Source organism: Trachypithecus francoisi, unplaced genomic scaffold, assembly GCF_009764315.1.
Source record: "Trachypithecus francoisi isolate TF-2019V2 unplaced genomic scaffold, Tfra_2.0 Lachesis_group12, whole genome shotgun sequence".
NCBI lineage: Eukaryota > Metazoa > Chordata > Mammalia > Primates > Cercopithecidae > Trachypithecus > Trachypithecus francoisi.
Window position 1 is genome coordinate 53586684 of NW_022681457.1, and position 20878 is coordinate 53607561.

The 20878-nt window shown below is 41.8% G+C and overlaps 1 protein-coding gene and 1 pseudogene across 3 annotated transcripts in view; one reads left to right on the forward strand and one right to left on the reverse strand.

The window, feature by feature from the left end:
• Nucleotides 1-19017, reverse strand: part of LOC117093716 (zinc finger protein 93-like) — a 30259-nt gene extending 11242 nt beyond the window's left edge. The window contains exons 1-3 of one of the 2 annotated variants that reach the window (XM_033229235.1): nt 18814-19017; nt 2158-2284; nt 908-1003 (exon numbers count right to left, since the gene is read on the reverse strand). In XM_033229235.1, coding sequence (XP_033085126.1) covers nt 908-1003; nt 2158-2284; nt 18814-18816 — 226 coding nt within the window. In that variant the 5' untranslated portion in view covers nt 18817-19017. The remainder of the gene's footprint in view (nt 1-907; nt 1004-2157; nt 2285-18813) is intronic. The other variant, XM_033229234.1, reaches the window with a different exon arrangement.
• Nucleotides 1-20878, forward strand: part of LOC117093725 — a 433995-nt pseudogene that overhangs the window by 182717 nt on the left and 230400 nt on the right. The gene's annotated exons all lie outside the window — the stretch shown is intronic.

Here is a 20878-nt window from a genome sequence, read left to right on the forward strand (position 1 = left end):
TGAGTAAATAGTAAATTACCAAAATAGAAAATTAACACCAAGTACTTAAGTGCATGAGTGGTTTCATGCACTTAAAAGAAACTATTTGACAAAATAGAGGAAGAAAATTATTATTTAATGTATCATAAAAAAATTTCTGAGAAAAAAATTAAGGAGATAAAAAATCTTTACAATAAAAAAATTGAATATACAAATAATTTTAAAATATTTTCTGTCTGTAGCTTGAAAGAATAAGTATTATTAAAGTGTCATCCAAAGTAATCTACAGATTCAATAAACTTCCTATCAAAATTGCAGTGGTATTTTTTTCACAGTAATGGAAAATACAATTCTCAACCTTACATGAAACTACAATAAAGTGTGAATAGCCAAAGCAATCTTGAGGAAAAAGAACAAAGCAGAAACATATCATATGTATAATTGCAAATTATATTTTAAAACTATATAGTAATAAAAATATAATGGACTACAAAGAAAAATGAACAAAAAAATGCAACAGAAACTACTACTCTCACACATTTCAGACCCGATGCAAAAATAGAACTAAAAAGTAGTTTTAGTTTCTCAAAATCATGCAGATATTTTTGTGTCCCCAAAATAATGGAAAAGCAGCCAGATTGTGCAATCTCTTATATGCCATGAAGAGGACTTTGGCTCTCACTGTGAACTTGAAGAAAGTTCACCAAATGAAAAGTAGAATACTTAGAGAATTTAAAAGCATAAGACAGAAGATGTCCCTTTGTGGACAGCAAAATTAAAAAACCAAAACAAAAACTAAAAACAGCTGCCCAGGAACTATTTCCTTTGGAACACAGCTTCCCGAATCACATTTTAAGGACTGGCTTTCTCTTTGACCTTGGGACCTCTTACTGTGTTGTCTGTTGTATTCATTTTCACTCGCACCTACCTGGGGGCTTGGCTACCATCTCATGTCTCTTCATAGTCAAAGGTTTTTTCCCTTGCTCCAGACGGGTGATCAGGTCTGGCTTAGAGACAACAATACCTGTTTTATTAAGAATAAATAACATGAATCTTGCTCATATTCTTCAATTACAAGCTAGTAATGTGCTCAGCAAAGACGATGTGATAAAATATTCTAGTAAATTAATACCAAAATACAAATGTGTAACAGAAATTTATAGATATTTAAACAATACTTCCTATTTACCGGGTGCAGTGGCTCACGCCTGTAATCCCAGCACGTTGGGAGGCCAAAGCAGGTGGGACACAAGGTCAGGGGGAGGCAAAGGCAGGCAGATCACGAAGTCAGGAGTTGGAGACCAGCCTGGGAAACATGGTGAAACCCCATCTCTACTAAAAATACAAAACTTAGCCGAGCATGGTTACGCATGCCTGTAGTCCCAGCTACTCGGGAGACTGAGGCAGGAGAATTGCTTGAACCCAGGAGTCAGAGGTTGCAGTAAGCCAAGATCGTGCCACTGCACTCCAGCCTGGGCAACAGAGCAAGACACCATCTCAAAAATAAAAATAAAAAAAGGAAAAAGAAAATACTTCCAATTTGTAGGTTTCTTAATTTTACTACCTGGTACTACGGAATCAAAAATTGGTGGTGGCATTTAGATTTTCAGGTGGGGGCGACAATATTTTATGTCAGTAAATTTTTGTAATTACCACTAATTTAGAGTGAAAAATACAGCTCAACTCAGGAATGTGGAAAGATTGGATTAAGATGAAACATCTTGAAGAAAAAAATTTTTTTCTTGAGACATAATCTTGCTCTGTCATCCAGGCAGGAGTGCAATGGCGCAATCGCGGCTCACAGCAACCTCCGCATCCTGGGTTCCAGCAATTCTCCTGCCTCACCCTCCCAAGTAACTGGGATTACAGCCGCGTCCCACCATGCGTGGCTAATTTTTTGTATTTTTAGTAGAGATGGGGTTTGACCATGTTGGCCAGGCTGGTCTCAAACTCCTGGCCTCAGGCAATCCCCCACCCCAGCCTCCCAAAGTGCTGGGATTACATGCCAGAAGCACTGAAGATACTCTTTTCTAAATGAACAAATTCTGAAGGTTTTCTGGAAAAAACGGATCTGAAACTCCTTTACGTAAAGAATAAATTACTAAAAAACATTCTACAAAAAAAGAGAAATAAAACCTTTCGGGTATATTATGAATTATGTATTAAAGTTATCCTCACCAAGGAAGACCAGGTTACTGTAGTTCTCTAACATCACATTCTTATATAGATTTCGCTGTGCAGTGTCCAGGCAATGCCACTCCTCCCGAGAGAATTCTATGGCCACATCTCTAAATTGCAATGGTCTCTGAAACACAAACACAGACACAAATTTTTACCAAGTGGCCATGGGCAGAATTTTTATTTTGACTTAAGGTGAAATTAGAGAGCAAAGATAAGTGGTTCTGACTTGTAGGACTAAAATTATCCAATAAAACAATTTTCAACACAGAAATATTCTCTAATGTATTCTCTGAGAAAAAAAGGGCAGCATAAGATCCATAACATCAGTTCATATATGATATTTTTCTAGATAATAAAGTATAAAATTAAGGGCATGAACATGTACATTTTTGAGTGCTATATTTACACCATACAGAATGAGATGTGAATATTTTTCATGTGGAGAAGACATGTTGAGTTAGAAGGCACCGCTCAAATTATAATATGTACAAGAAGCTGAAGATCTTGTTATGCGGGGTTTTTTTCCCAGAAGACCTGGAATGAACTCTGATTTTTTGAATTTGTAACAAGCTCACCAATAATGTCAATGTTTTTGGCCCAAGAAGGATATTTTGTCAAACATCCAGTAAGTGGAAGAGCCTGTGTTTTTCCAAGTTTTTCTGGCCTATAAACAAAGATAACAGCCTTCACTTTCCATAGAAAATTATGTAGGAGGCCGGGCGCGGTGGCTCAAGCCTGTAATCCCAGCACTTTGGGAGGCCGAGACGGGCGGATCACGAGGTCAGGAGATCGAGACCATCCTGGCTAACCCGGTGAAACCCCGTCTCTACTAAAAATACAAAAAATTAGCCGGGCGAGATGACGGGCGCCTGTAGTCCCAGCTACTCGGGAGGCTGAGGCAGGAGAATGGCGTAAAACCGGGAGGCGGAGCTTGCAGTGAGCTGAGATCCGGCCACTGCACTCCAGTCCGGGCGACAGAGCGAGACTCTGCCTCAAAAAAAAAAAAAAAAAATTATGTAGAAAAAAAAGAAAAAAGGACAACTGCCAGATTAAATGTGATGGTTTATGCAAATCTGCTGCATAAGGATGCTTAATAATGAAGAGAAAAAATAATTAACTATAGTGGAAAAAATCTGTCACAGAGCTACTTCACCAAGTGAATCATTAACCATTAACTGCACTAGGACAAATTTTTATGATGTGTTAGTGCTCACAGAGGAACACAGCATCACTATTGAAATATTCCTCCCAAATAACATAAATTATAATCTGAATTTACATCAGTTTTATGCAAACTTCAAAATAGTGTTAACTCCTACGTTCTGTAATTTTTAGTAGTAATTTTAAGTAGGCTTCATTTAGCACCCTAGAGAGCAGTTATCTCCTAATAATTTTTTTCAGAACTTTCTGGGTAATAAATTCCATCCTATTTAAATAAGCATTTTCTGAATCCTGTTCTGCACAGAGCTAATGGAACACATAAATGGAGGCTTTTACTTTACCATCTTTACCAAGGACCACAATTTTCCCCAATATAAATCTTGAGTATCCACATCTTTCCATGTTCAACAGCCACAAAGGGAATATTTTTAATATTGTGGATCATAAATTCTTGCTGAGAATTCTGCATGGCATATAAGAAGCTATTACATATAGAATGTACAGAAGTCTGTGAGATATATAAAGGAAATATTTTTCAAAGACCCTTGACTATCATAGGAATTTTAAGAAGTAATTAAATCAAACTCAGGGAGGAAAAACACAAGTAGAGAAGTAAAGGTTTGTGAGTACTAAACGCATGGCAGTCCAGGAGGCAGAGTGGACACAGCTCTTCATCTGACACATGTTTACTTGAAGAAAAGCCATTTTTTTTCTTTCTCCTCCTTCTCTGGAGTTTCCTCAGATGAGATTCTCTGTACAAATTACACCTGCATCTGGAGAATATGTCTTGAAAAGTGAACCACATGTTTACCTGCTAGCATGACATCATCTAGCAGAAAAAGACAGAAAAGACCACCCATTTCTGTCCTTTAAAACAGAAGAAATTCAGGAACAATGAGCTGCTCCATGAAGATGCAAATGTAAGTTTCTCCTTTCCTGTCCTCAGGTGCCCTCCCCTGCCATAGACACCAGCAATTTTTGCTACAGTAATGGAAACATGCACCACAAGGACCTGTCCCTACCAAACCTAAATAGAACAGGCCCTGTGACCACCCTTTAGTGCAAAGGTGGAACTTAACTCTCATGAATGTATTTTGAAGCCTGGGCACAAGAGATTTCTGCATATCAGCCATGTGATCCTAATGAGAAGCCTGGGCTGATAAACACTAAGCTAAGCATTGCCTCTCAAGCTTTAACGAGCTTATAAATCACTTGATAATTGTGGCCGCACATTCTGTAATGTGATTCTGCATGTTTGAAAGGGGTTTATGAATGAGTGTTTTAAACAAGTCCCCTGTCAATGCTGATGTTGCTTCCCCCTGGCTCATTATTAGCATTGGTTAGAGAAAGCAGGAACAGCACAGGGTCCCTTACACTTAGCACTCTTGCCATAACCAAATACTTCTAGTACAAATAAGGACAGCCCATTTCCATTTAAAAGTTTTATATTTTTTGCTGGCTCTTTAAAATTTACAGAGGAAACAGAAGGCAGCAATAACTGAATAAGTCTGTATTTAAAAAACAACATGTACACATGTACTAATGCAATGTTCATTAAGTAGGCACTACGTGCTCAAAAGTATGATACACAGCACTGTGCTGGGCATAACACATTATGTGATTTAATTCTCTTAACACTCTGGGAGCTGGTACTAAGGGTTTCATAATTTTCAGGATTTAGATAAAGGGACCAGCATTTTTACTTTTCTTCTGTTTCTCTGTCATTGAATTTTTTTAAAAAATTGTATAGAATAAAAGCTAAATATAGACAGATGAAAGAGATATAGAAAGGAAGAGTTTAATGTAATATAGAGAAAATTTCATTCTGTTTATATTTACTTTTTTTGACTTGTGGAGCAACTACTGGATCTGCAGGAATAGAAAACAAGTTGCTAAATAGAATGTCTCTGCACTGGTTTTAATAAAAATTTAAAAACAAAGACCGTACAATACATACTTTATTTTTCCCATTTATCTGCTTTTGAATTTCAGGAAATTGTGAGCACCAGCTCTAGACAGGCAGCAGGATTCAGCAGCCAAAACTCTGAACTCCTCTAATGAGTTCTGTGAGGCAATACTCCAGGGTAGGTTCAGACCTAACTAAGGCCTCCAAAAAGGATGAATCTGAACACGTCTGGGGCAGGGTGGGAACCCTTTGTATAATTCTGTTCTCTATGCAACTATGGCACTTCCAGTTTTGTCTTGTTTCTAAGCTTACCTAAAAGAAACTTAAATCCCATAGTTTCTGTAGTTTTTATCTTTTCTAGTCACTGCCCTGACAACTTTATACTATATACTAAAATGCAATTTAAACAAATCCCTTAAGGCTTTCTAGGGTAATTTATTAGAAAATAAAACTATCGCCGGGCACGGTGGCTCAAGCCTGTAATCCCAGCACTTTGGGAGGCCGAGATAGGTGGATCACGAGGTCAGGATATCGAGACCATCCTGGCTAACACGGTGAAACCCTGTCTCTACTAAAAAAATACAAAAAAAAAAAAAAAAAAACTAGCCAGGCGTGGTGGCAGCGCCTGTAGTCCCAGCTACTCGGGAGGCTGAGGCAGGAGAATGGCATAAACCCGGGAGGCGGAACTTGCAGTGAGCCGAGATCCGGCCACTGCACTCCAGCCTGGGCAACAGAGCGAGACTCCGTCTCAAAAAAAAAAAAAAAAAAAGAAAGAAAAGAAAACTATCTACAGTTAGCAGGGTAAAAGAAATAGAAAATATATGGCTGAGCGCGGTGGCTCATGCTTGTTATCTCAAGACTTTGGGAGGCTGAGGCGGGTGCAGAATGAGGTCAGCAGTTAAAGACCAGCCTGATGAAGATGATGAAACCCAGTCTCTAGTAAAAATACAAAAATTAGCTGGGCGTAGTGGCAGCACCTGTAATCCCAGCTACTCGGGAGGCTGAGGAGGGAAAGTCACTTGAACCCGGGCGACAGAGTTTGCAGTGAGCCGAGATCGTGCCACTGCACTCCAGACCAGGTGACAGAGTGAAACACCATCTCAGAAAAATAATAATAATTTATAACAATTCTTTTGTTCATAAATCTCCCTTCAGGTGTAGACATCAGAAGTCACAATATAATGAAAGTAGTCTAAATAAAGCCCAAGATTTTTTGATACATCTATTTATTATACCAACCATATGATGCATAATTCAATTATTTATCCATTTGCTAGTCTAGACTAAAAGTTTCTGGACTGTAGGAAATATGACTGCTTCATATATTTTTTTAATGCCCATATGAAGTGGAAGTAACTAGTTTATCTATCTGAGTCTCCAGATCTTCTCCTTATTATCCAAGTACCAGGAAACTGGAGAAACTCTCATCTGGATACCAACCTAAGATATCTCTTGTATGAGGGAATGAACAAACACAGAATGACTCATTTCTCTTACACTGAGACAGAAGCAGAATTAACCACTCTTGTCAGCCTGACACAATTCTGCTCTGGACATCCTCAAATGCCTCAAAGACACCTGGGTGACTGTGAGAGAATTTCCAGTGACCTGGGCCTCATGGCCCAATAATAAGCCAGGCTGCAGAGACTCAGGCTAACTCGAAATAGAAAATGGAACTGCCCTGGTAGAGCTCCAGAACATGGACCACCCATTCTGATTTGCTAGCTCTTGGGTAAGAGAAAGAGCAAAAATATTCTACTCTAGTATTACATTTTACAGCTAAATATAATTGTGGTCATGACCTGGATACTTTGTGGCCTTGCTCTCTCACTCCTAAGATGCTTATTTACACTTACAGATTCTGCCATCAGATTCTATTTTCTCCTGGAGCCCCTCACAGAACTGTAGTAGGCCAATGAACAAGATATGAAAAATCTCAAAGAGCCACACTCCCAAATGGGGGTTGTAAGATGTCTATGTTTACATTTCACAATGCAGAAAATGACTTTTGTTCATTTTCTGTACATTCTCAATCCAAATTCTGGTCCTTTTCTGTAAATCCCAGGCAGAAGCCAGACTTCATCTGCAGATTCCAGGTAGGATCCAACTGGCTCTGCATCCTTTGGTGTTACAGCAAGTGGAGTACAATCAAAGGAGAGATCCCCTCATAGAGGCTACTCTCGCACATGCTAAATAAGTCTACATTTTTTAAAAAGTTGATAGAACATGAATATAAGTAGACAGTTTACTTGGGTCAAGCTTAAGGATTATAACCTGGGAGCAAAGATTCAAGTTGCCTGGAATCTACATTTTGATTACCATCAGTTACAAGATGATTTGTAAGGACAAGAAGACAGGGACAGAGAGTGGGCTGATACAAAGCCGATTGTCAGGAATTTTTATTTATTTACAGAACATCGATTATTGATTACATATATATCATTATGGTTTAGGGTATGGGATATAGTGTCTAATGTGGCATTATTAGTTTAATTTATAGCTACCTGTGGCAATCATGAACAGTTTCAAGAGATGAATACATAGTTCAAAGCGGGGGGAGAAAGACATAACAGTCCTTTTTTTTTTTTTTTGAGACTGAGTCTCGCTCTGTTGCCCAGACTGGAGTGCAATGGTGCAATCTCAGCTCACTGCAAGCTCTGCCTGCCGGTTTCATGCCATTCTCCTGCCTCAGCCTCCCGAGTAGCTGGGATGACAGGCACCCACCATCACGCCCACTTAATTTTTTGTATTTTCAGTAGAGATAGGGTTTCATCGTGTTAGCCAGGATAGTCTCAATCTCCTGAACTCATGATCCACATGCCTCGGCCTCCCAAAGTGTTGGAATTACAGGCGTGAGCCACCACGCCCGGCCAGTACTTTCATTTTAATGTCTCTCTGAGTTTGATAACCAAAAGGACTTGCATTTCTTAGATAAACTTCTTTTCCCTCAAATCTCAAAACCTGGATTCAAACTTTGGAGCTTCAAGTTTAGGGCCTGAATGGCTGACATAGCCGCAGGTGTTTACCTGTAGATTTGTGAGCATTTAGCAAGAGGAGGAAGGGGAAAGTGGAGATTTTCATGTCTACATGTCTATTCAGTGCACACGTTACTCTCATTGGGTTTCTGGGCTCTGTAGTTTCTGAATCAGTTTCAAATCTGCAGATACAAGAGGCACTGAAAAACATAAAATGATTAATTGCTGCTCTGTGAAGTTTGTAGAAATTGGGTCTAGCCTCTCTAGAAGTGACGGTAGAGGACTATCAATACCAAACAGGCAGAGACAAAATTCCATGTGCATATTTAAGGGACAGCATTCACTTTGCTGCACAAGTGTGAGTTGACTCGAAGTCTGAGAGGGAAAGTCCCCTCTACAGTAAATGCTGGTTGGTACCTTATGTGTTTATATCTTGTCTGGTAATTCTAGACACTGTGTAGAAACAATAGTTAAAAGAAAAATTTTCTCTATTTTCAGAGAAACTCCACAATAATAGAGCAGAAAGAAAATGGTTTCATTACACAATTAAACTTGAATGTGACACACATCATCATCAATCTGCTTACAAGACTGCAAAGTCAGAAAGATGGTCATCATAATTAGTCCACAAGTAGAAGAATTTCCAGCACCATGTCATACATAGTTCATCCTAAATTCACCTGGAGATTGAAGAGGTCATCTGTGTATGCTAGTTGCTTATATTCAATGACAAATAAACTTTTCATATATTCATGAAAGCAGGTAGCTTAGTAGCTTGAAGCCAGGCACCTGCTGAAGCTAGGCTTTCACTCTGCTACAAAAATGGCTGAATAGTGTTCTATCTTTTTGGCTATTTACATTTTAGACCAGTGGCTCTGTACTCCCTGCCACTGGGCTACAGCACTCCTGCTTGCTTTCTGCTGAGTTCTAGTGTCCTCTCTTTACCACTGCCATCTGCCACTGAGGCACAGCCCAGAGCACAGTTCTTTTTTTTTTTTTTTTTGAGATGGCGTCTGGCTCTGTCGCCCAGGCTGGAGTTCAGTGGCCGGATCTCAGCTCACTGCAAATTCTGCCTCCCGGGTTTATGCCATTCTCCTGCCTCAGCCTCCCGAGTAGCTGGGACTACAGGAGCCCACCACTTCGGCCGGCTAGTTTTCTGTATTTTTTAGTAGAGACGGGGTTTCACTGTGTTAGCCAGGATGCTCTCAATCTCCTGACCTCATGATCTGCCCATCTCGGCCTCCCAAAGTGCTGGGATTACAGGCTTGAGCCACCGTGCCCGGCCATACAGTTCTCATTTTATGTGAACCCCATTTGCCACAACAGCATTCTAGTGTCACATCAGGGAGTGATGTCTGAGCTGCAGGAGGAGAGCCTGCAGGCGTCGTGGATAGAATTTTACCTTAACAATAATCAGAATGTGAGCAGTGTTTCAGCCTCAGTTTCTACTTATAATGGGGACATGAAAAAATACTTCTGAATGGCGCAGGCAAAAATACTTCTGGATTTTGGCCGGGCGCGGTGGCTCAAGCCTGTAATCCCAGCACTTTGGGAGGCCGAGACGGGCGGATCACGAGGTCAGGAGATCGAGACCATCCTGGCTAACACGGTGAAACCCCGTCTGTACTAAAAAATACAAAAAAACTAGCCGGGCGAGGTGGCGGGCGCCTGTAGTCCCAGCCACTTGGGAGGCTGAGGTAGGAGAATGGCGTGAATCCGGGAGGCGGAGGTTGCACTGAGCTGAGATCTGGCCACTGCACTCCAGCCTGGGTGACAGAGCGAGACTCCGTCTCAAAAAAAAAAAAAAAAAAAAAAAAAACTTCTGAATTTTCAGCATGAGTCCAGATAGAGATAGCTCCAAAAGTTCTCACTGTGACAGCCCACGTCATTCAGACACCGTGGGATACTAACAGGTTTCTGAAACAGACACCCAAAGCATTAGAGAGAAAACCAGATCTCCATCTGAGCAAGATTTTGAGAGAAAAAAGTTAAAAAGATCTTAAGGAAAAGCTCAGGTTAGATATAAGATTGATCACCAGCCAGAAAATATTCCCCTAAAAGCAATTTATTTCTAAACACCCAAAGTGCACAGCTACACTCAGTATGAGAAACATGAGCATTATGAAGAAAGAGGGCATATTTTCAGAAAAATTTTATAATGTTTATTTTCCATCTCTGCTGCTGTCTCATTTTCTAGCCATTGAATGGGGGTTCCATATGGAAATCATCTGTCAACTTCCAACACTTTCTGATGAAGAAATAGAATCTGACCGTGTTCATATAGCAGAATATATTAGATCTTGCAACACAGTTAACTGAAGAACTATTATGGTTTTTAGTGGCCACATCACTTGTCTTTATTTGTCCTGTAAGAGCAGTATTCCAATTTAGTGAAATAAAAGATACTAAAATTGTGTTTACTCATAATTATCCCTATTGAATAAAGTAATAAACATGTCAAACTAATATCTGCTCTAACAGTTTGGTAGTAAATTTTCTTTGGATATTAGATATAAATAAGTATGAATAATGTACTAGTAGTAATGTATGTAGCATTTTAAAAAATTGAAACTAAACCAGTTAAAACACTTTCTATTTCAAAAGTATAAATAACAATATTAAAATAACCATTTAAGTGATTTATTCAAAGTAAGTATTGTGGCTTTATATTCATACTATTGTTTACTGTTATGGCTCACGCCTGTAATTCCAGCACATTGGAAGGCTGTGGCAGGTGATCACCTGAGGTCAGGAGTTCAAGATCAAGCTGGTGAACATGGTAAGACTCCATCTCTGCTAAAAATATGAAAGCTTAGCCAGGCGTGGTGATGCATGTAATCCCAGTTATTTGGGAGGCTGAAGCAGGAGAATCACTTGAACCCAGGAGGGAGCAATTGCAGTGAGCTGAGATCATGCCACTACACTCCAGCCTGGGCAACAGAGTGAGATTTGTCTCAAAAAAAATAAAGAAAATACTGTTTAATTTACATGAATGCAGGTTGTCTGCAAACACTACACATAACTATGCTAATTGTTCTGAAGTAATAAATAGAAAGCAAGCTACAACTACAGACTCCACTGTTCAGTTTACACACTGAATTGTTCTTGCTTTTGCAGTATAAGCACTTCAGTCTGCAAATATTGGATAATTAACTTGAATAATCAGGTTTCTGTCAATGGAACTTAGTATCTTTTAGTCTTTATCATTCGGTAGTGCTATATTTAATCCTATTCTTGTGCTAAGCTTCTGTGTACTCTCAAAATGAGCTTTTATCTAAACAAATCTGTGTCTACTTTAAAGGACTAAAACTGGAAAAAATAAACTTTTCAGAAGGCAAAACAAAGCAATAAATCTGAAGTACTAGATAAAAGACAATCTGGGGTCAGAAAAAAATTACAAAAAGTTCATTTAGCTGTTAATATGATTTACATATATTTTTTAAAAAACAGAGAAAAACATCTACATATAATCTAAAACCCTAAAGAAAAGAAAGAATAGCAAAATATTCTTTTGGAACTTTTTAAAGAATTTTTGAACTCTTAGACACCTGAATTTTGCACAATAGATGCACTTGAAAGAATGTTTATGGGGGAAAAGCAGAAGAGAGAAAAGTGTTATAAAAAAATCCATGAGTGCACAAGACCAATGCAACAGAATAGAGAGCCTAGAAATAATGCCGCCCTCCTACAACCATCAGATTTTTGCCAGAGATAACAAGAGAAGAGTTATTTATTTCATAAATGGTGCTGGAATAATTACTTAGCACTATGTAGAAGACTGAAATTGGACCCCTTCATTACACTATATACAAAAATCAACTCAAAACAAATTAAACACTTAAATGAAAAACTTAAAATTATAAGAAACCCTGCAAGATAACTAGGAAATACTATTCTAGACACAGAAATTGGCAAAGACTTCATGATGAAGCTATGAAAAGCAACTGCAACAAAAGCAAAAATTGACAAATGGGACCTATTAAACTAAAGAAGTTTTCACAGCAAAGGAAACTGAGTAAACAGACAATCTACCGAATAAAAGAAAATATTTGCAAACTTTGCCTCTGACAAAGGTTTAATATCCAGAATTTATTAAGAACTTAAACAATTTTACAAGAAAAAACCAAACAACCCCATTAAAAAGTAAACAAAAAAACACAAATGCTTTTCAAAAGCAGACATACATGTGACTAACAAGTATATGAAACAAAGTTCATCACTAATCATTAGAGAAATTAAAGAAAAACCACAATGAGATACCACCTCACACCAGTCAGAATGGCTATTTTTAAAAAGTCAAAAAATAACAGACGCTGGCAAGGTTGCAGAGAAAGGAGATGCTTATACTCTCCTGGTGGGAGTGTAAATTAGTTCAACTACTATATAAAAAGCAGTGTGGCGATTCCTCACAGAACTAAAAACAGAATTATCATTTGACTTAGGAACCTTATAATTGGGTATATACCCAAACAAATATGAATTATTATAAAGACACATCCACATGCATGTTCACTGCAGCACTATTCAAAACAGCAAAGACATGGACAGGCCATAAATGCCTATCAATGGTAGAATGGATAAAGAAAATATGGTATGGTCAGATGCGGTGGCTCATACCTGTAATCCCAGCACTTTGGGAGGTGGAGGCTGAGGTTGGTGGATCACCTGAGCTTAGAAGTTTGAGGCCGGGCGCGGTGGCTCAAGCCTGTAATCCCAGCACTTTGGGAGGCCGAGACGGGCGGATCACGAGGTCAGGAGATCGAGACCATCCTGGCGAACACGGTGAAACCCCGTCTCTACTAAAAATACAAAAACTAGCCGGGTGAGGTGGCGGGCGCCTGTAGTCCCAGCTACTCGGGAGGCTGAGGCAGGAGAATGGCGTAAACCTGGGAGACGGAGCTTGCAGTGAGCTGAGATCCGGCCACTGCACTCCAGTCCGGGCGACAGAGCGAGACTCCGCCTCAAAAAAAAAAAAAAAAAAAGAAGTTTGAGACCAGCCTGGCAACACAGCAAAATTCTGTCTCCACAGAAAATCAAAAAAAAAAAAAAGAAAGAAAAATTGGCCAAGTGTGGTTATGCATACATGTAGTTTCAGCTACTTGGGAGGATGAGGTAGGAGAGAATTCCTTGAGCCTGGGAGGTTGAGGCTAAAGTAAGCCAATATTATGCCATGGCACTTGAGCCTGGGCCATAAGTGAGACCCTGTCTCCAAAAATAAAGTAAAAGATTTAGTAAAAACAGAATATGGTACATAAACATCATGGAATACTCTGTGGCCATTAAAAAAAGATCATGTTCTTTGCAATAACATTGATGAAACTGGAGGCCATTATTCTTAGAAAACTAATGCAGAAACAGAAAACCAAATGCATGTTGTTATTTACAAGTAAGAGCTAAATAATAAGAACACATAAACACAAAGAGAAAACAACAGACACTGAGGCCTAGTTGAGGGTGGAGGGTGGGAGGAGTAAGAGGATCAGAAAATATACCGGTTTGGTGCTATGTTTAATATCTCAGTGACAAAATAATCTGCACACCAAATCCCAATAACATAATTTTAACTGTATAACACATGTGCACCCCAAACCAAAAATAAAAGCTAAAAGAAAAAACAATAAATCCCTGAGTAGGAGAGAGCGCAATGTAGGTGAAAGGACTGATTTTTGCTACAGACAGTGACCCAGGAAGGGCTGCACTCTGATTTATTTCTGTGTGAATACAGGAAGATGAGATTATGAACAGGTGGTCCAGACCCTAGGTAGGTGGAGAAAACAGGTTGCTGCTGCAGATTCAGTGTCTGGGGGTTGGGATATGCCAGGGGACTTGTAGACACTTGTGGGTTCTTCACAAAAACACAGATCAAAAATGCCACGGTGAAGCTCCTTTTCTCTAAGTTTTCAGTCATCTGTCACCCTGGGAGAAGACCTGGAATTGCAGGACAATGGGCAGTGTGACAGCCTGTGTACAGGAGAGCAGAGCCTCCCATTCCCAAACACCCAGAGTTTTATTCCAGGCCAGACCTCTGTGATATCTTTTTTCTGGCACCAAATCTGTAGTTTGATGAACATCAAACAATTCTCCAACACCAACTCATTGTCTAACATTGGAATTCTGACACCACCCAGAGTCAGCATAGACCCTGATTCAGGGCTTGGTCCCACAACCTTATCCTCACTGCAGATGCCAGCAACAAACCCCATGGGCCCACCTATGCTTCTGAGCTATTGTTTAAAAATTGGGGTCTATCACCTTAGTGAAATTCAGTAATTTGGTAGAGCTACTCACAGAACTCAGCAAAACACTGTAGTTATGTTTACTGATTTCATACATAAGATGCAGCTCAGGAAAAGCCAAAAGGAAGAAATGCATAGAACAAAGAAGATATGGGGAAAGATGAAACACATAGATAATCCTGGAAAATATTTGTGATTAATAAAATTCTCCATCGTTTGTGTGCTCCAGAAATAGTTTATGGAAAAAAACACTCCTCCCCTTATGACTTAGATAGTGCTCTCTTTTCTTACCTATCACACAGCCGGACACACACTCTGCACATTTCCTATTTCTTATTTTAAAAAATCAGCTGAATTTGTCTTCAGTGGTCAAAATAAAATATTTCTTTTTTTTTTTTTTTTTGAGCCAGAATCTCGCTCTGTTGCCCAGGCTGGAATGCAGGGGCGCAATCTCAGCTCACTGCAACCTCTGCCTGCAGGGTTCTAGGAATTCTCCTGCCTCCGCCTCCCAAGTTTCTAGGATTACAGGCAACTGCCACCACACTCGTCTAGTTTTTGTATTTGTAGTAGACACAGGGTTCTACCATGTTGGCCAGGCTGGTCTCGAACTCCTGACCTCAGATGATCTGCCTGCCTCTGCCTCCCAAAGTGCCTGGATTACAGGTGTGAACCACGGCCTGCGCCTGGTCTGAAGTAAAATTTTTTTTGTTTTCTTGTTTGTTTGTTTTGAGACAGAGTCTCGCTCTGTCTCCAGGATGGAGTGCCGTGGCTTGATCTAGCTCACTGCAACCGCTGCTTCTCGGGTTCTAGCGATTCTCCTGCCTCAGCCTCCTGAGTAGCTGGGAATACAGGTGCGGGCCACCACACCGAGTTAACTTTTGTATTTTTAGTAGGGACAGAGTTTCACCACATTGGCCAGGATGGTATCGATCTCCTGACCTAGTGACCTGCCCGTCCTGGCCTCCCAAAGTGCTGGGATTATGGCATAAACCACTGGGCCAGGCATAAAATAAAATATTTATTAATCAAACTTTACTTAAGTTTATCTCTCTCCCTTAGGCTCCTGAACTTTGAGCTACCCTCATTCTGAGTCAACATACATCCCATTTTACATCCCTCCTAAGAACGTGATTTCAGGGTAAGACATTCTCTGATGTAAAATCTGACTTTTTCACCCTCCATTTGCTATTCTCTTCCCACCTCCTTTCTAATCTTGTTTGCTCCTCCCTAGGGAGAAAAGCCCTTTTCTACCTACATTTTTGCAAGCCATAAAGATCTTATAGTTAGTTGGTACTTCCCCCTGTTGTAACACTTTTTTGAAATTCATTTTTAACATAAATTTAACGTTTCTATTTTACAAAGTCTAAAATGTTCCTCAAAACAATAACAACTTCATCATCAGTAAGATCCTCCCAAAGGCCAGGCATGGTGGCTCACGCCTGTAATCCCAGCACTTTGGGAGGCCGGGGCGAGTGGATCACGAGGTCAGGATTGACCATTCTGGCTAACACAGTGAAACCCCGTCTCTACTAAAAAATATTTTTTAAATTTAGCTGGGCATGGTGGTGGGTGCCTGTAGTTCCAGCTACTCGGGAGGCTGAGGCAGGAGAATGGCGTGAACCCGGGAGGCGGAGCTTGCAGTGAGCTTACTCCAGCCTGGGCGACAGGGGACATCTTAAAAAAAAAAAAAAAAAAAAAAAAAAAGAAATACTCTTCCCCTTATGACTTAGATAGTGCTCTCTTTTCTTACCTATCACACAGCCAGACACACACTCTGCACATTTTCTCCTATTTCTTATTTTAAAAAATCAGCTGAATTTGTCTTCAGTGGTCAAAATAAAATATTTTTTTTTTTTTTTTTTGAGCCAGAATCTTGCTCTGTTGCCCAGGCTGGAATGCAGGGGCGCAACCTCGGCTCACTGCAACCTCTGCCTGCAGGGTTCAAGCAATTCTCCTGCCTCCACCTCCCAGGTTTCTAGGATTACAGGCACCCGCCACCACACTCGGCTAGTTTTTGTATTTGTAGTAGACACAGGGTTCTACCATGTTGGCCAGGCTGGTCTCGAACTCCTGACTTCAGGTGATCTGCCTGCCTCTGCCTCCCAAAGTGCCTGGATTGCAGGCGTGAACCACGGCTTGCACCTGGTCTGAAGTAAATTTTTTTTTGTTTTCTTCTTTGTTTGTTTTGAGATAGAGTCTCGCTCTGTCTCCAGGATGGAGTGCGGTGGCTTGATCTGGCTCACTCCTAAGAACATGATTTCAGGGTAAGACATTCTCTGATGTAAAATCTGACTTTTTCACCCTCCATTTGCTATTCTCCTCCCACCTCCTTTCTAATCTAGTTTGTTCCTCCCTAGGGAGAAAAGCCCTTTTCTGCCTACATTTTTGCAAGCCATAAAGATCTTATAGTTAGTTGGTACTTCCCCCTGTTGTAACACTTTTTTGAAATTCATTTTTAACATAAAGTTAACGTTTTTATTTTACAAAGTCTAAAATGTTCCTCAAAACAATAACAACTTCATCATCAGTAAGATCCTCCCAAAGGCCAGGCATGGTGGCTCACGCCTGTAATCCCAGCACTTTGGGAGGCCGAGGTGAGTGGATCACGAGGTCAGCATTGACCATCCTGGCTAACACAGTGAAACCCCGTCTCTACTAAAAAAAATTTTTTTAAATTAGCCGGGCGTGGTGGTGGGTGCCTGTAGTTCCAGCTACTCCACAGGAGAATGGCGTGAATCCGGGAGGCGGAGCTTGCAGTGAGCTTACTCCAGCCTGGGCGACAGGGGACGTCTCAAAAAAAAAAAAAAAAAAAGATCCTTCCAGTTTCCTTTCATCTTAACCTTAACTGCATCTGCTTGTGGGGCCCTAGCTTTTTAGGCTCGGTAGCTTCTCTCAGAATAACACGTCTGTAATCCCAGCACTTCGGGAGGCCAAGGCGGGCAGATCACCTGAGGTCGGGAGTTCGAGACCAACCTGACCAACATGGAGAAAAACCATCTCTACTAAAAATACAAAATTAGCCAGGCATGATGATGCATGCCTGTAATCCCAGCTACTTGAGAGGCTGAGGCAGGAGAATCACTTGAACTTAGGAGGCGGAGGTTTCAGTGAGCCATGGTCGCGCCATTGCACTCCACCTGGGCGACAAGAGCAAAACGCAAAACTCTGTCCAAAAAAAAAACCAAAAAAACCCTCCTGTTTCAGGCTTAATATTAGCCTTAGCTTGGAGTCACTAGGTTCAAGCTTTGTCATGTCAGAGTTATTCACTTGGTTTTTGAAACTCAGTGTTGGAAAAATTCGTGAAATTACTTAAACACAGTTTTACATAAGGGAAGGACATTTTAAGACGTCCTTTTTTTTTTTTTTTAGACAGAGTCTCACTCTGTCACCAAGGCTGGAGTACAATGGCAAGATATAGGCTCACTGCACCCCGCCTCCCAGGTTCAAGCAAGTCTAGTGCCTCAGCCTCCCAAGTAGCTGGGATTACTAAAGGCGCCTGCCACCAACCCCGGCTACTTTTTGTATTTTTAGTAGAGACGGGGTTTCACCATGTTGGCCAGGCTGGCCTAGAACGCCTGACCTTGTGATCCACCCGCCACGGCCTCACAAAGTGCTAGGATTACAGGCATGAGCCACCGCGCTGGGCCAGGAAGGGGTATTTAACCCTAACGCAGTTCCTATTTTTGTGTCCTTCCCATATAAGCTGGGGTCGGACCGCACAATCTAAGCTGATCCCGGTTGGGCTAGACACAAACTTTTTCCAAATAGGATAAACGCGCGATGTTTTGAGAAAAGAAAGCGGAAGAAGAGGTAGGGTTGATTTACAATTTTTACAACTTATGACCAGGAAGTTGAGTCTTTGAAAAGGAGCTTAGTTTGTCCTAACAACTCCTTACCTCAAGTGATCCGCCTGCCTCCGCCTCCCAAAGTGCTGGGATTACCGGAATGAGCCACCGCGCCCAGCCCCATATATTTTTAATAGAAAAGAGAAACTGTGAACCCAAGGCACCAAAGCTCTTCCCATTCGTGAACCCGCACTCCGAGTCAGGATTCTCCCCTGAGGACTCTTCCCGTGGTTCCTGCACAATCTGGGAGAGAAGCGGCGCTGCGGGGGCAGAGCTGCCCAGAGAGGGCTCCAGGCCAGGGCACAGTCACCGCGCAGTGAAGAGACAGGACGCCTGGGGGCTGGGCTGTCGGCGCAGCCGCCATCTTTTGGCTGAAGGGAACCGAGGCCCAGCTGGGCAAGGAGAACTCGGGCGCAAATTGTGCAGCTGACTAAGGGGATACCTGAGTCCCTGAGTCCCGCCACCATCACTTTCCACCGGTTCCAACCAGCCGCTGCCCTTCGCTTCGGATGTCCCACCAGCACTCTCACCATTTCTAGGCTTCCAGGGGTCCTGGTGTCTTAGCTGTGGATCTCACAATACCTGCAGGTCACAGGGCCACAGAGGCTGGGCCTTTAGGAGTACAGGACACAGAACAGTGAACAGGAGACCTGGAGCTGGGCTGCACCAAGAGACAAAGGACCCACCAAACCAGAAACCGCCCTGTTCGCTCGGGCTGCGTGCCTCATTGGACGTTTCTAGCCCAGCGTCCCTGATTGGATAATGCTTAAGGCCCCGCCCTCTCAGGCCCTGAGTGACAGAAGATGTGATCAGACCCTGGGCTGTTCGCTCAGGCTGCGTGCCTGTTTGGACGGTTCCAGCCCAGCGTCCGTGATTGGATAATGCTTAAGGCTCCGCCCCCTCAGGCCCTGAGTGACAGAAGATGTGATCAGATGCTGGGCTGGGTGAAAAAAAGTAAGGGGGTAAGTTGCAGCCTTTTCAGCTAGGGCTTCCTCCCTGAGCTGAGCCACGTCCACCCCAGAGCATGGGAAAATTCTATCTCTTTTTTACTCTCTCTCTTTTTGAATGTATTGAGAAGGTGAACAGAAGTATTTTGTTGTCATATTAATAATACTGTTTGTCTTAATTTAATTTAATGTAACTTAATTTAGGAGAGCTAAGTAATTAAACATGAGGCCAAAGTACATAAGAAAGCAGCAGCCTTTTATTGCAAATATGCACACACTCTCCAGCGAGGTTCTCTGGTCCTCAGGAGTAGGGGGCCAGGGAAGTCGCGCCCGCCCTCTGGGGTGAGGTTCCCCGGTCCAGGAATGGGCAGGCGAAGAAGTCACCCTGGCTCCTGCCTCCTGCCAGCAGCGGACTTTTATGCATTGGTACTGGAAGGGGGACGGCAGTTGGCGGGATAAGGGCCGTTCCCTAGGTGCGGCCCGGTAAGTCTCGGTCTGTTCGGATTGACGTCACCTGGCGCATGCTCGGTTGATCTGCATCTTCCCTGGCGCCGGCTGCGTTTTCCCACGCCGGGAAAGTTGGTGAGGAAGAACCTGGAAGCAACAGGGGCGGTGCCTTCCTGTTTACCTTCCTCCATCTTGTCCCTTCTCCCTCACCCAAACACTGTTGGAAGTAAAATATACGGTGGCGCAAAGTGAAACCAGTACTCAGGCAAAAGTTTTTTTAGTAAGGCAATTTACTTCTGCAGAATATTTTTGTCTGCGTTAATCACGATTCGCAAGAGCACCCTCAACAAAGGAGGGAAGGGTTTTTTTTTTAACGTAAAGTCTCTACATCTGTGTTACTGCCCCATGGGCTGGGGTTGGACCGCGCAATCTAAACTGACCCAATTGGCTATTTGTAAATATTTTTCCAAATAAGGAAGGGAAGGGGCATGTATAAGTCACAGTGCTAGGACGTTTGGTTCTGAAGGGTGGAAAGGGTGCAGCGTGAGTAATAAAGGGAACAGATGTGAGTTATTGATTACAGCTGATGGGAAGCAAGGTTGTTACAGTAACTAGGGGCAAGGAGGCATGAAGAACAAGAAAGTTGAGTCTGAGAACAAAGAATGAGAAAGTTAACAGACTAAACCTTTGAAGAGGAATTTTATTGTATTTTACAATTTCCCCCTTTTAATTTTTATAATTAAAAAAAAACTTTTTTTTTTCGAGATGTAGTTTTGCTCTTGTTGCCCAGGCTGGAGTGCAGTGGCACGATCTCGGCTCACTACAACATTTGCCTCCCAGGTTCAAGCAATTCTGTCTCAGCCTCCGCAGTAGCTGAGAGTACAGGCATGTGCCACCACGCCGAGCAAATTTTGTATTTTTAATATAGACAGGGTTTCTTCATATTTGTCAGGCTGGTCTCTAACTTCTGACCTCAGGTGGCGTGAGCCACCGCAACCGCACACTTTTTAAAACTTTTTTTTTTTTTTTTTTAAGATGGAGTCTCGCTCTGTTGCTCAGGCTGGAGTGCAGTGGCGCTATCTCGGTTCACTGCAGGCTCCCTCTCCCGGGTTCACGCCACTCTCCTGCCTCAGCCCCCCCAAGTAGCTGGAACTACAGACGCCCGCCACCTCGCCCGGCTAGTTTTTTGTATTTTTTTAGT